The sequence below is a fragment of the Orbicella franksi genome, chromosome 2, assembly GCF_964199315.1.
Source record: "Orbicella franksi chromosome 2, jaOrbFran1.1, whole genome shotgun sequence".
In the NCBI taxonomy this organism is placed as follows: Eukaryota; Metazoa; Cnidaria; class Anthozoa; order Scleractinia; family Merulinidae; genus Orbicella; species Orbicella franksi.
The window spans coordinates 4,536,023-4,548,983 of record NC_138146.1 but is presented as its reverse complement, the minus strand read 5'-3'; the positions used below and the strand labels follow the sequence as shown (position 1 = coordinate 4,548,983).

Sequence of the window (12,961 nt, the reverse complement as noted above, 5' to 3'; positions counted from 1 at the left end):
GCAATGATAGTAGACTTGATGAATAAACAAATCGCTTGAGAACCGTGAATAATGGCCAATTTTTCCTTTAATGTTTGCCGACAAAGTAATGAGTTTGTCAATGGCAGTTTACCCGACGCTACACGTTTTCTTTCAGCATGTAGAAATAAAAGACCTCGAAGTTTTCAGACTATTTGAAGTGGTAAATTTATTACTGTTTAGAAGGAATTTTCGAATTCTGTTTGCTAATGAGATTAAGAAGTGGAAAAGTTACCGTTAAGTGCAAATATTATACAACATGTTGGCTCTCAGCTATTAAGTCAGTAAACTCAATTAAGAATGTTCAAATGTTTTTAAAAAAGCTGCAACAAACGCTTTCATTTTCTTCCCATTGTGTAACAGTCGTAGTATTACGTTCAGCCGACGAACCAATCTGTGATTGACACAGATGTTGAGAGCTTAATAGTTTGCGTTGTAGTCACATGCATTCTCAATTAGACGGACATGTAGACCTTTGTCGGGTATTACCGAGCCATGAGTTACTAAATCCTGCCTGGAAGACTGCCGGCAAACCGCTAACACGACGAAGAAAGAAAAGTCGAAGAAAGAAACACGACGAATATTCAGCTAACTTGGCACAGTGTAGTGAGTATCGACGACAATTCAATAGGGGATTGTGGCCAGTTTTGTACACTAGCGCATTAATCTAAAATGATTCGTATTTGTGATTTGCCGCTTCCATCTTTAACTAGAATTCGTCGAGTCATTTTCTCAGGTACCTGTAATCGTAAGCAAAGTATTAAGTAACTTTTTCTTTCACTTATTTCATGTATCCTTGAATTGTCGTTTGTAGCGAGTCTGTACAGACGATGTATCAGAACATGAGACAAATCGGTTGTGTTTAGAAAAACGCACGATAGCATCAGGAAATACAGCTCTTTTTTAATTAAATATTTATCCTCCTGGAACTTTGTTTATACCTAAGTACTTGGTCAACGATAGATTACGTTGTCACGAGAAGACAAAGGGTAAAAGATATTTATATCTTATATGTATCTCACATTTTGTCTAGTCTCAGCAAGCTGTAAAGTTAAGCAGCGATTTTAATAACGTAATCTGACTAGGCAAAGTACTTCAGTTTGGTATCAATGTAAGCGAAGAAATTATCCTCAGTTAAACTTGCTAGTTTCCATACGTTTGTAATAATACCTGTCTGGATCGGAGGAATCTTTTCTAAAAGTTTCGTTTGGAGAGACAACCTCGATATTCCTCGCCGCTTTTATCAACCCATTTCACATTGATTATATCATATGTATTGCTCGATCACTCTTGGTGCTACAAATTTCGAATGCCTGAATTTATTTGCTTGAATGCAATTCAATACCTTTTTTTAATACACTGAATTGCTTTCCAACTCTTACGGCTGTTTTTAGCTGTGAAATCAACTGAGGTGCTGAAACTCGTACCGAGAGGCTTACAGCATTGTCTTGGCTGCTTTTACCACCCCTTCTTTGTCTTCTTAATCTGAAGAGTAAGTTTACGTTCGTGTATTTGGTGACTGCTTCCATGTTTATTCTTTTTAAAAAAAAAGGGAGTATGGCATTTTTACTGAGGAATTTCACATTGGATCAGATACCAAATGAGAAATTCATTATATATTTTTTTCATTGCCTCTTCTGCTTACTTAACCTTTAAGCTGATGTCAGTAGCAGTGTTATACAGCCGCAGCAGTTGTCAAGTTTCATTGCTAATCAGGGCGGCAGTGGTGTAATTTACTAAATGGAGGAAAAGGTGAAAAATAAATCAAAATGTACCTCCAAACCATCATCAGTGTTATTATTTGTTCTCTTGTATACTGTTTACTGCCTATGAGTTCGATTTTCCATTGCCTCGCCGAAACATTTTAATGCCTAAGGTTTTTTTCTTGCTGCTTCCAATGTATTCCAGCCACATTAGGGCCAGAGAAGGGGGGGGGGGGGGGGACATCAGCCTTTGTCCGGAACAAAGACGCATTGATATTTTTGCACTGTTATCTCTCACGATTACAGTTCTTACTGTGAACAAATAACTTACCATCGTAATCGATGTCGAACAAATTATTTTATTGGCATTAAATGTCCCCGGCTTTTTTCATTTATTTATTGCAATTAGATTTTGAGAATTGATATTCTACAAAAAAGAAAATGTGCTCGAAGCTGATTTGCGCCGACAAGTTATCATGCATCGCATAATTAAAGTTACCTAGTCTTTAGAGGTTTGACTTCCAAACATGCATTCACTCACATCCGGCAAAGGGTACATCTTACTTTTCTAATAACTGTAAACCTGACTGCTGACAAATTCGTAATGTTTATTCTCTTCGAAGCCAGAAACTCGAATAGAAAAACACAACGAGAAGTAACTCCGGAGAACCAGTTCATATTTCAGTCGGAAAATAGAGTTTGTTTCTCGCTAGAGCGGGACATATAAACTGACTTGATTTGATTTGATTTGTAGAAGATCTCAACTCCATCTTTTCTTGATTCATGATTATACTTACTGCGGTGTGTCTCTGATGTATAATGACTTTTTGCTCGCCATTCCATGTTGACCGAAATTCGAAGGATTGGTGAAAGTGTCCAGCCCTGCACATTCTACGTTGTTGTCAAAGGTTTAAAATAATGTACCACAAGTACATGGCTGTTGTCGGTAACGTTTCCTGAACAACAGAAGCAAAAGGAATGGAGCTTTTTTCAGTGAAAATGGGCAACGTCCCGTCCCCTCGATGGCGCCAAGCTAACTAAAGTCTTGACCGCAAAATAAGTGGGATTGCTTCAGGCTCGGAAGATAACATCTCGGCTATAGTTTTGTTCAACTTATCTTTTGAAAGCGGCGTTTACTGTTTACTAGCGAACCATGTTATTAAAATTGTCTTCAGAAACTGATTTTATCGAGACAAATTTAGCGGAGCAACTTCTTTGACCCTTTGAATACTGGACGGTATTAGATGTTCGTTGCGTGGCATAGTTGTTCGAAAACATTTCGGGGTTAACCAGAACAAAATAACGCTCACGGGTTTATAAAAAAAGTAAAATGATACAGGGCGCAAACTATCAACATAACACCAAATATTCAAAATGCAGTGTGTTGTAACATGAGTTGTTCAAAGAACAACTAAAAATTTCTAGTCCATTCATGAACTGACAATGGACCCTGAGATTCTTACTAAACACAAAGAACCTGCTTCCATCCATGTGCTTTCGACATATCGACATATTAAGTCAGGACTGCCGGCTCGGCAAAATCGAGAAACTTCTTATTTACAAAGAAATGTTCGAACGACATCTCAATTGTTGAATTACATCAAAAACATGAGTGGACTAACCTTATTACTTTAAAGAAAGTGATTGATCGTTTTTGCATCACGTTGGAACGACAACGGAAAAACAATTTTTAATTATTTTAACCCACCCTGGTCTGTAGTTGAAACGTCTTTATATCAGTAGTGGTTACTTTTATCAATGATTTCGAAATTGAAACACAAAAATTAAGGACAATGAGCCAGTTTCAGTAACTTAAATCAAAGCATATTCAATAAGGAGTTCAAAAACTTGAAAAGGATCTTGTCTCGTATCTTTGGGGGTCGAGTAATTGAATTAGAAAAATCCTTCATAATGTGCAGAGCAGTTTAACAGCAAAAAATTGTTTGAAGGCTCTCTCGAACGTATTTTGAAAATATCTAAATGAACGAATGATTGAACGCCAAGGTCCTGCTTAGAAAATGATTGATATTTTGTGTAACTAGCGACCAGGTGTCTTTAAAAGACTATGCTGTACATAATGTGGGCTTTTCCGCTCGAAATCTTTCTCAAACAAAGCCGACTACAGGAAGTGGTTGCAAATTCAATATTTGTTGAGAATTAGCAATCTTTATGTGGGAAGAAAACAAGAAATGTCATGGTGTGGTTGATGATTTGCCATCAGTGTGGTTAAATTGGGCCGTAATGGATCAACAAAGAAGGCGGTTCATTGTAACATTCAAAGAAATATTTCTTGCCAATTAGCAAAACAAATTTTCACAGAACAACTTAGCAGATTGTTTGGGCCAAGGATAATTCTGAAGTAAATATACTCTATATTTTTATTTAGCGACTACTTTGACCGAGTTTAGTCACCGTACGAAGAAGATTTGTTTTGTTGCCTCCATGTAATGGCTGCCGATGAAGTGGTAACGAAATAAGTCAAAATTTCGAGTCAGCTGTTTATGGAAGCTTTTCTACCGTTTTTCGTCAGATGGTAAGAAACGACCTAAATACAATTTAGGACTGAATCCAAAAGATTTTTTTTTTTTTGTCCCCGAAAGCAATAAATGAAAAATTATTCTTGAGGTTAAGGACAGTCTTCATCTCTTGCTGTAACTTCAAGGCACAACATTTGTGGGAAAAATTTATTGAAATTTCATATAGTTTATGTTTCGCGAGACCGATTATATAACATTTTGTTTAATACAGTATTTACAGTTCAGAATTTTGGCAAATAACAATATTTCAGTAGCTACATCTTTTTAGTGTTTCGATTCAAACAATTGGCACGAGTTAAATCAGAAAAAATGTTAGTCAGGCGTGAAACTCCAACAGGAGTACCAAGGCTTGTTTCCACGAAACAAAATACACGAAGTGCATAACTTTCGTTGCAGGGATTTTAGATACTATGGTTAAATTATAACAAAACCCTGATAGCCTTTGATAAAAAAAATACCTCGCAGATATATATAAACTGATCAGAACTTGGGCTGGTATAGTCAGTTGTGAGTTTACATTAAGGACACAGCATAAATCAATTTCTTCCACTCCCAACAAAAGCGTGCCTCAAGCATACTTGTATGGAAAATCAGGCATCATACTGATTTCAAACATAAATACATCTTCGTCTCTTTCTATACAAAGTTCCTATGGAGTTTTCCTCTGCCTATGTTGCAACAAGGCTTCTTCGACATGCTTCGTCATTTACCGCCGTATCTACAAATGTCCGTACGTTGGATGCGGTCTGATGATGCACTGCAAAGCATGAGCTGATGTGGGTGGAGGATAATGTGGATAGTGGTGTATTTGCGTTGGACATTGCGACGTACACAGAATCCCTGTTCCGTAACCGGCCAGAGAAGGAGCGTGCGGCAAAGTCGTCGGCCGCGGCGGCGCGGTAACATCAACGCCTGGGTTTTGTTTCTTCCATTTTGTCCGCCTGTTCTGAAACCAAATTTTCACTTGTGTCTCTGTCAGACTCAGCGAGAGAGCCAAGTTAAGTCTTTCGCATACAGATAGATATCTTGTGCTCTTAAACTTATTTTCTAGAGCAACGAGTTGTTCGTACGTGAAAGCAGTCCGTGCGCGCCGTGGTTTTCCTTCCTTTGATCGTTCTGAGCCGCTTCGCTTTCGCTTTGATTTGGGTGCCGTCGTCAACTTACATTCCTCATTCTCTTGATGGTTGGACGATTCGTGATCAATCTTGTCCTTTTCCGTGCATTTTTCAGATTCTGTACGAAGAGAATTTAAGAGTTCATACATAATGATCGACGAGTAATCGTCTGCGTTTTAGATAACAGACATTTTAATGAAGTGGTTAACTGATCTCGTTTGAGGAGATATTCTTGCAGACTCTACTGTCGGCGTCGTTGTACGAGAAGACAGATTATCAACAGTAAATTATTTAAACGGGACGAACATCAGTAAATCTAGGAATAGTTCTGAAATACATTTTATAGAGAATTAATTGCTGCAGTGGTAAAGCTTTTAAGCTAAATGGCTGTTAATGTGAGCTCAGTGATCACAAGTGAGAATAAATGAAACGATGCCGGGTGTGATTTGGTTTCTACTTTAATCGCTTTCAGGCGTGTTGCACAGGAAGACCTTTGCATCAAAAGTACTGTGAAGATAGAAATTCAATCTGTTCTTCATAGACCAGTGATTTAAGTTAAGGTAAATCAAACGCGACAGAACGAAGGGAAAACGTTTCTCCACTACATTCAACTGATTTATCACAATGAACTAAGTACTCACCGCTCGATTTTTGCGTACGGTTAAGTCTAGTAGTTGCCATCCAAGGATGCCATGGTGAATTATTTCTAGGTTCCTCGTTACTTGGGCTTTCAGTCTCTGAATCGCTTTCGCTTGGCCGCCTTTTCGGAGCGTTAAACTTGTGAGGGTCCAAAATGTCTTTGACAGTAAATGATGTCACCAAGTGTCTTGTTTCCTGAGCAGAGTCGTCTTCAGGGCCAGAAATGTCTTGTGCGTCCTCTGCGTCACTGCTCAAGCTGCCTCTACTCCTGGTATCGATGAGAGAATTTATAGAAAACCGATCACTGCCTTGCATCCTGCTAAGCTATGAACGCGCTGCGCTTTACAAATGCACAGCGGAGACTTGTTTTGGGCCGTTCGCTGGTAAGCGCGCACCGAGTTACGAAACCTTTGGTAACGCTATTGGGGGTGGATTAAATTCGGTGTCTATACTAAAGTGATGTGCCGCGGTACAATAGAAGTCACCGTCGGTCGCCGAGCTTGTTTTGATTGCTGCGTGCACGCATAATTGTCATCCAAATTAATTGAATGATTTGACAACCTCAAGTGGCGATGAGTTGTGATAGCGATTAGCACCTAATGCTCACTTAGGGCAGAAAACCCACTTCAGAATAATTGCTCTGGTGAAACATGAAACCTCGCTTAGGGTGCAATGAATTTGGTGCTAAACGGAACCGAAAACCCCTGAATGGGATCGGAAAACACCTTAGCGCTTAACTTAAGGAGGGGTCGGGCGAACAAAGGCACACATTTTGAGAAAGGCGACCCACTCATTGGTTCCAGTTCTTTGACTGACGCATGGAGCAAGACTGCTGTGATCTTGCCGACAAAATGGCTTGCTAAAGAAACATTTAGATTTCCGTGCCAACAAAATGACGACTGGAAAATCCCTGTTCGTGTATTGTTTCTGAACTAATAGTCTGCCCATCTTTGAAATCTTTCCGTGATTAATTCGGCGACTAAAACAATGAATTTCCAAAAAAACGTCCAGTTTTCCCTAAAGGTAAACTATTGTGTAGACGAACATCCAAATATTTTTCTCTTGTTTATCATTACAGACAGAGTGACCGGATAGGTCCATGAATATTTTTCACGTGAGCCGTGTTATAAATAGCCTGCTGTTACCAAAAGCTAAACTGCTCTCTTACATGTCCTCTTAAAGAAAATTGATGGCCTAAACAGCTCACTTAATAATTGCAATTCAATCAACGTAGAACATATCTACATCTAAAGTATCTTTACCCAAATTTGTTTTGTTAACGAGTATGTTTTGGAAATTAATCAAAGACAAATCCAATCAGTTCGTTCGGGGAACAGCTTAGTGCAAAATGTCGCCAAAAAAATGCCCATTTAAGGAAAAGGACACGTTCTTCGAAGCTAGAAGTTTGAAAATGCCATCCGTTGTTTATTTCGTTGAAAGCGAGACGCCGCTGTTTACACAGTGCGTTTTTTACATAATTAGTCCGTACCCCTGTCTTATCAGTGAAATATTCTTTGAAATAATCGTTAAGGTTTGCCATTTGCCGAACGCTTTCTCTGGCGATAAGGCGGTAAATGTTTTACCGAGTTAACAACAATGCTAATAACCGGGGCAATTAGGAACAATCTGCAAACCTCAGAGGGAGATAATATCTACAAAACTCCTTTCCTTGTGTCACACTCGCTACAACAAGCGTGTTAGTTTTGGATATTTGACGTTAATGAGCTTAGCTGTGTCGGTGCCTGTGATTTAAACCGCACAAGAGTTCAATAGCCTTTAAACAATGAAGTACTATACAATTCAAATATTATGAATGTCTTGTATAAATACCGCCATTGTGGTTTCCTAGAGGGCAACTTTAAGCTCTTCGGAAATCTGGAAGCGTGGTTGGCACGAAGGTGAAAAAAACCGCTGTATTGGTTTTATTGTCCATTGAGGAAATTGCTCGTATTGTAAATAATTACCGCGAAAAGGACGAAATGTTCTGATGTATGAGGTTTTGAGAATTTTCTTTGTCAACATTTTTTACGTTTTTAGTCTTCCATGTGACTAGAAACCGGCTCAGTGATTTGCATTGTTTGCCACAAAGGAAGCGTTTGCAAAGAAGTTATTATTCGAAGACAAGTACAGGAAATTAAATCATTAACAAGAAAAGCGCTGGAGCTGAAACGGTGCCTTAGTCTGAAGCAAGCGTTATCAGCTACGAGCAGAGACTTGTCGTAAGAAATAAACAGAAGGCGGCGCTTTTAGCTTCTCTTAACACTGTAAGCGAGTTAGGACAACATTAAGACAAACGGGATAAATGGAGAAATGAAGGGAAAATGCAAATATCTTCTCAGGTATTTGTTTAAGTCATCAACAGAACAAAACCTTTCGCAATTCAAAGCTCAAGTATTGTCATGGCTTTATGAATTTACAACGAGCTCAAACACCGCCAGCTGGAGGTCGGATAAAGTAAACAAATTCGTGTGAAATAAGAAAAGAATACTAGACAGTTAATGCACCGGTCACCCGGTGAATACCATAATACGCATGTTATTGACTCGAGAATCGAGAACGACAAGTGAGGTTGCCAGTATTTGTGATTTGTTTCCACGTCCAGTTTGGAGTCTAAAGGTATTGATTGGACGACTAAACGAAAGAAACTGAATGGAAAAGAGCCAAAACATTAATTACCCTTTTCTTTCAATGTAAACAAATACACTTAACAAGAAAGGTTTCTTTGCAGAGTGGATATTTGTTGTAAACTAATACTAGTGTACCTTTAATTAAGCTGTTTTCGAAAAAGAGTTTAATTGTTTGGGTACACATGTTTTGCTTATTGTCATAGGCAGATGGTTTATATGTGTGCCTGCCCTCCTTGTGAGGTAATTCGTTCTGAGTCATGCCATTTATTCTTCACTTCACCTTGCCTTAGATGAGTACTTTTATTATTATGTTCAATCTTTTGCGAGTAAAGTGTGATGTTAGTCTTGTAATCTAGCTGAATATTATGCAGTAAACTTGTAAACCTGTATTTCCATGGTAAACAAGGGATTTCAGTGTTTCTGAAGTTCCGTCTTTGTTCAAATTGTAACCCGATTAAAATTTATCACGATTGTGTTACTGTTTGAATATCAAAGGCCGAAATAGGGTGGGGGATTAATTGAATGAGGCGGCATATATACGTAAAACTAAGTTCTGCGTGCCTGTAAGGCATGAATAAAGGACAGATGAAATCGTTTGACGAAAAGCAAAGTCATTAGACGACTTGTTCTGAAGCAATCTAGGGTTCGATTGGGTGCAAGCAGAGAAATTGAAGAGTTGTGAATAAAAGTAGTAATATGAAGGTCAAATTGTAACTGTGACCTACCATATCAAAGCACTCGTTGATGAGTAACCTTAACCAATGATCAAAAGTGATCAAAATTTGAAAAAAACTTGCAATATGCCATAAAATGTATAGGACACAGCATGCAGTGAAAACACGAAAAAGTATCAACAAGCTGTTGTTAAAGTGATTATAAGGGACACTATCAACGATGAGCTAATGAATTTTCGGAACTTACGCTGAAAGAAGTGAATGGAATGAAGAGGGAATAACTAATCGGTTTAAATACTGGATTATTCGCCCGTCTGCGGAGGTCAGACATAAATACGTTTATGTCCCAAAATGCTTACCACTCACTCCGCAGATTTCACGCGAAAATAAAACTCCACTCAAAGTTGAACGTCTAAGAAGTCGTTCGTTGTGAAGCCATAGGATTTGCCAAATTGGGAAGTGAAAACTGAAAATTATTTTCTCGTCATCACTGATTTCATTGCTAACATGTAGCGAATATGCTAAGACAAACCCGCTTCAAATGCATACCAGCCTCAAATTATAACCAGTTTTGCGTAAAGTTCTGGGCCTGCAGAAATTGGCATGGATATCGAAGCAAAAAAATCTTAAACGTTTTCATGATTCAACTGGAAACTGTATAATTTTACTGTAATTTTACAGTTCAGTAAAAGAACAGAATTAAAGAAGCCCTCAGTCTGTTTTTCGCAGTTGGTGGATTTCGGAACGCAAAGAGCCACACCTTGCAGCTTGCGATAAGTAGCGATATTTCTTCATAAATAACGTCACATTCCACTTTCCCAACTTATCTGGAAGGGTTAAAGGAGCTATGCCACAGTTTGCTCTTGAAGAGTTTAGCCAAGTCCGCCCTAATCTCAATTCTTAACCATCCTTGTTCTTTTATGTTTATTATTACCTCCATGGTGTTTTTTGCTTAGTAAACTACTGGTTTCAGGTTTCTTTCAGTTTAAAGGTAATTTTGTACGTGGACACAATGACTCAATCTACCCTTGACTGAGCTTCTTCGGCAGGTCCAAAGGAAAAACTTGAACCGGGAAGCTTATCTCTCACCACGCGTGTATGCGCTTCTGACATCACAAACATCACTTCTATCTCAATTATCAAATATTGATCGTTGAGCAGTTTTTAACGCTGTCTAATGAAATAAACAGATAAACTTAAAGTTCGTGGGTTGCCTCGTACCTACTAAATAAGTCCGAGGTGTAAAGATTACAAGTACATAAAGAAAATGTTGCTTTTCGATAGCAGAAAGTTGCAAGAGAGTACAGTTTGTTAATGGTAGATAGCTTTTATAAACAGATTTCTATCGGTAAGGTCCCGTTAAAATTGTTGGCATCGCCTTAAATCATTATAAAGAGGAGTCAGTAAATAATTAATTCTAATCGTTTTCTTCTTCAAAAACATCAAAAGTAAAAATGAGAACTTTCAGAAATACCTGAGTGGCTCGGCCGTGCTTTCATTCGGATCGAATTTGTCCATTGCTGAATAATCCGTGACTTGTCAGTCAGGGTTTTGTTTATTGTGAGAGAGAGGACTCTGGCTTATAAGCGGTTAGCCTTCAGTTCGCTCTTAGACTCTTCTACGTTGGTCTCTTATTATATACTATTATACGTATTGTTACTTTTCAATCAAGCACCCTCTGTTTCACTCGGATGTCACTTCTATTTCCTAGTTTTGTTTTTAATGTTTTTGAAAAGATTCCCGGCGAGGAATGGTTAATATAGGCCAGTTGATAACATACTTATTAATCCATATCATGGAGTGGGTGACCGAGACGCAGCTTATTACTTTGTCAATAACACACAAAAAGCTTTTCACTATCGCATCCTTGTTTTCACAAATGTTCCCCTTAAAGAAAATTCGATTATTCAATAGAAGTACATCTTAGCTTGCGTTATTTTGAATTCCGGTACCTTTAATTTCATTTATCGTCAAGTTTACTTCCTTTGATATGTTTTATGCAAAGTTGAATCTCGTTGATATTGCCCGTTGTTTACTTTTCAGATATTGAATACGTCATTGTGGTTCAACAACAACTTCTCAAAACACGGCGATGCTCAACTTATAATCACACACGCTCTTAAGTGAACTCATGGTTTTCCAAAATAATGGATCATTACAGCCCTTGATTCAGTCCTCCTCTAAGTTAAGATTTGAACAAAAGTTCCGCCCCGCGAAACGGAAATTTTCTTACAGTTTGCCTGACAGCACTTTAGACTCTCACTTGAAAATTCGCGACTACTTTATTAATTCTTTGTGAGTTAAATTCATTAAATTTTGAAGCGCAAAGTAATAGATATAATGGTGCACTGATATGACTATATGGGGTGTTCCCATTGTTAGAGGTGATTCTTTGGGGGAAGATTTTATTGATTAGGCGCGACGTTTTCAAATGTGGCACTTTCTGTGCGGATTTCTTCTTGTTTTGTTTATTGCAATGAATCGTGACTGGAATTAGATAATGGAAAAGTCCGTTAGCGGCTAAAAGCCGTTTGCATCTGCCATTAAAACCAGCTTCAATTTGTTTATCATTTTTTTAGAAAGTAAACCGGTGATATATTATCCATAAGTTCAGTATTATCTCAAACTTGATTCTTACTTTTTTATTATTTTTCTGCTTTTACAACGTATACTTACTCATGCAGTTTCAGAAGAACGATGCGAAACGAAAGGTTTAACAGATGAATTACACATGGAGAAAAAAAAAAGATAATTAGTACAAATAGAAACTTAAAAATCTTCAAGTTATATTGCATCGCAAAATGTTAGCTTTTCTGTCAACAAACTGGATAACATCGCTAAAATCTTAATCGATTTCCTCTGGGCCCAGACATTCCGTATGTCCTCATGGCCTGCATAACCTGATGCACTTTAACTCGGTTTATCGTTTGAAACCGTGAATTGAACGATTACTAAATCAATTAAAACTAAACGAGTCGTCTGACTCGACTCGGGTGAACTTTCACTTTGCCTTCGCCGCGATATGCAGCTGTTAAAAAAAGCATATTAAATTGAAAAAAAAAAGGCCGGAAAATTAATTATAATATTGTCGTAGAACACTGCGCACGATCCTAGGAAGAGACCACATAACTAACTCTAATCGCAAAATTTTTGGCTTTTAGGCATCTTAACATTTTTCAGGAAGATAACAGTGAATTTACTTTAACATGAACAATAACATCTAAATTAGATGAGCAAACATTTCTTTAAATTAAATGGATTTGTTTCGTTCGCACGTAATGCATTAGTAAGTTAAAATCCAATATTTCCTGGCATTTTAGCTCACTATAGATTGGCTTCTTATCTGTTTCCACTTTTTACTCAAGAACGAATTTCCCTCTTAAAGAAGACAGTACTCATTTTCTACGCGACATCAAATATGTGAACTAATATGAGCAGGTTTTAGATTTGTCTTGCTTGTTAAATAATAAACTTTGCCCTAATCAAGATGAAAGAGTATTAAACTTTGATGAACAATATTAATATTTGTTCAAGTCAAATAGAGAAAACAGCCTTAAATTAACACTAGGCTTCCTTTTTTTGTGTGAATTTTTCTGGTAATTAAGAGTTCAATTTAATGCCCAGCTTTTCTCGAAACACTGTTGAAAT

General features: G+C 37.7%; 1 protein-coding gene across 1 annotated transcript; it reads right to left on the bottom strand.

Annotated features, from left to right (window-relative positions):
• Nucleotides 1-1,962: 1,962 nt before the first annotated feature.
• On the bottom strand, nt 1,963-7,041 carry LOC145477820 (uncharacterized). The gene is made up of 2 exons (XM_081455662.1): nt 6,015-7,041; nt 1,963-5,491 (listed from the first exon to the last, which is right to left on the bottom strand). Exons 1-2 carry the CDS (start codon nt 6,325-6,327, stop codon nt 4,977-4,979), a joined length of 828 nt encoding a protein of 275 aa, XP_081311788.1. The 5' UTR covers nt 6,328-7,041; the 3' UTR covers nt 1,963-4,976.
• Nucleotides 7,042-12,961: the final 5,920 nt, after the last annotated feature.

Excerpts from the sequence above, each read along its gene's own strand:
- LOC145477820 (XM_081455662.1), bottom strand. The coding sequence starts at position 6,327 with ATGCAAGGCAGTGATCGGTTTTCTATAAATTCTCTCATCGATACCAGG. Across the intron at positions 5,492-6,014 it reads CCGTACGCAAAAATCGAGCG|AATCTGAAAAATGCACGGAA; the intron begins GTGAGTACTTAG and ends CTCTTCGTACAG.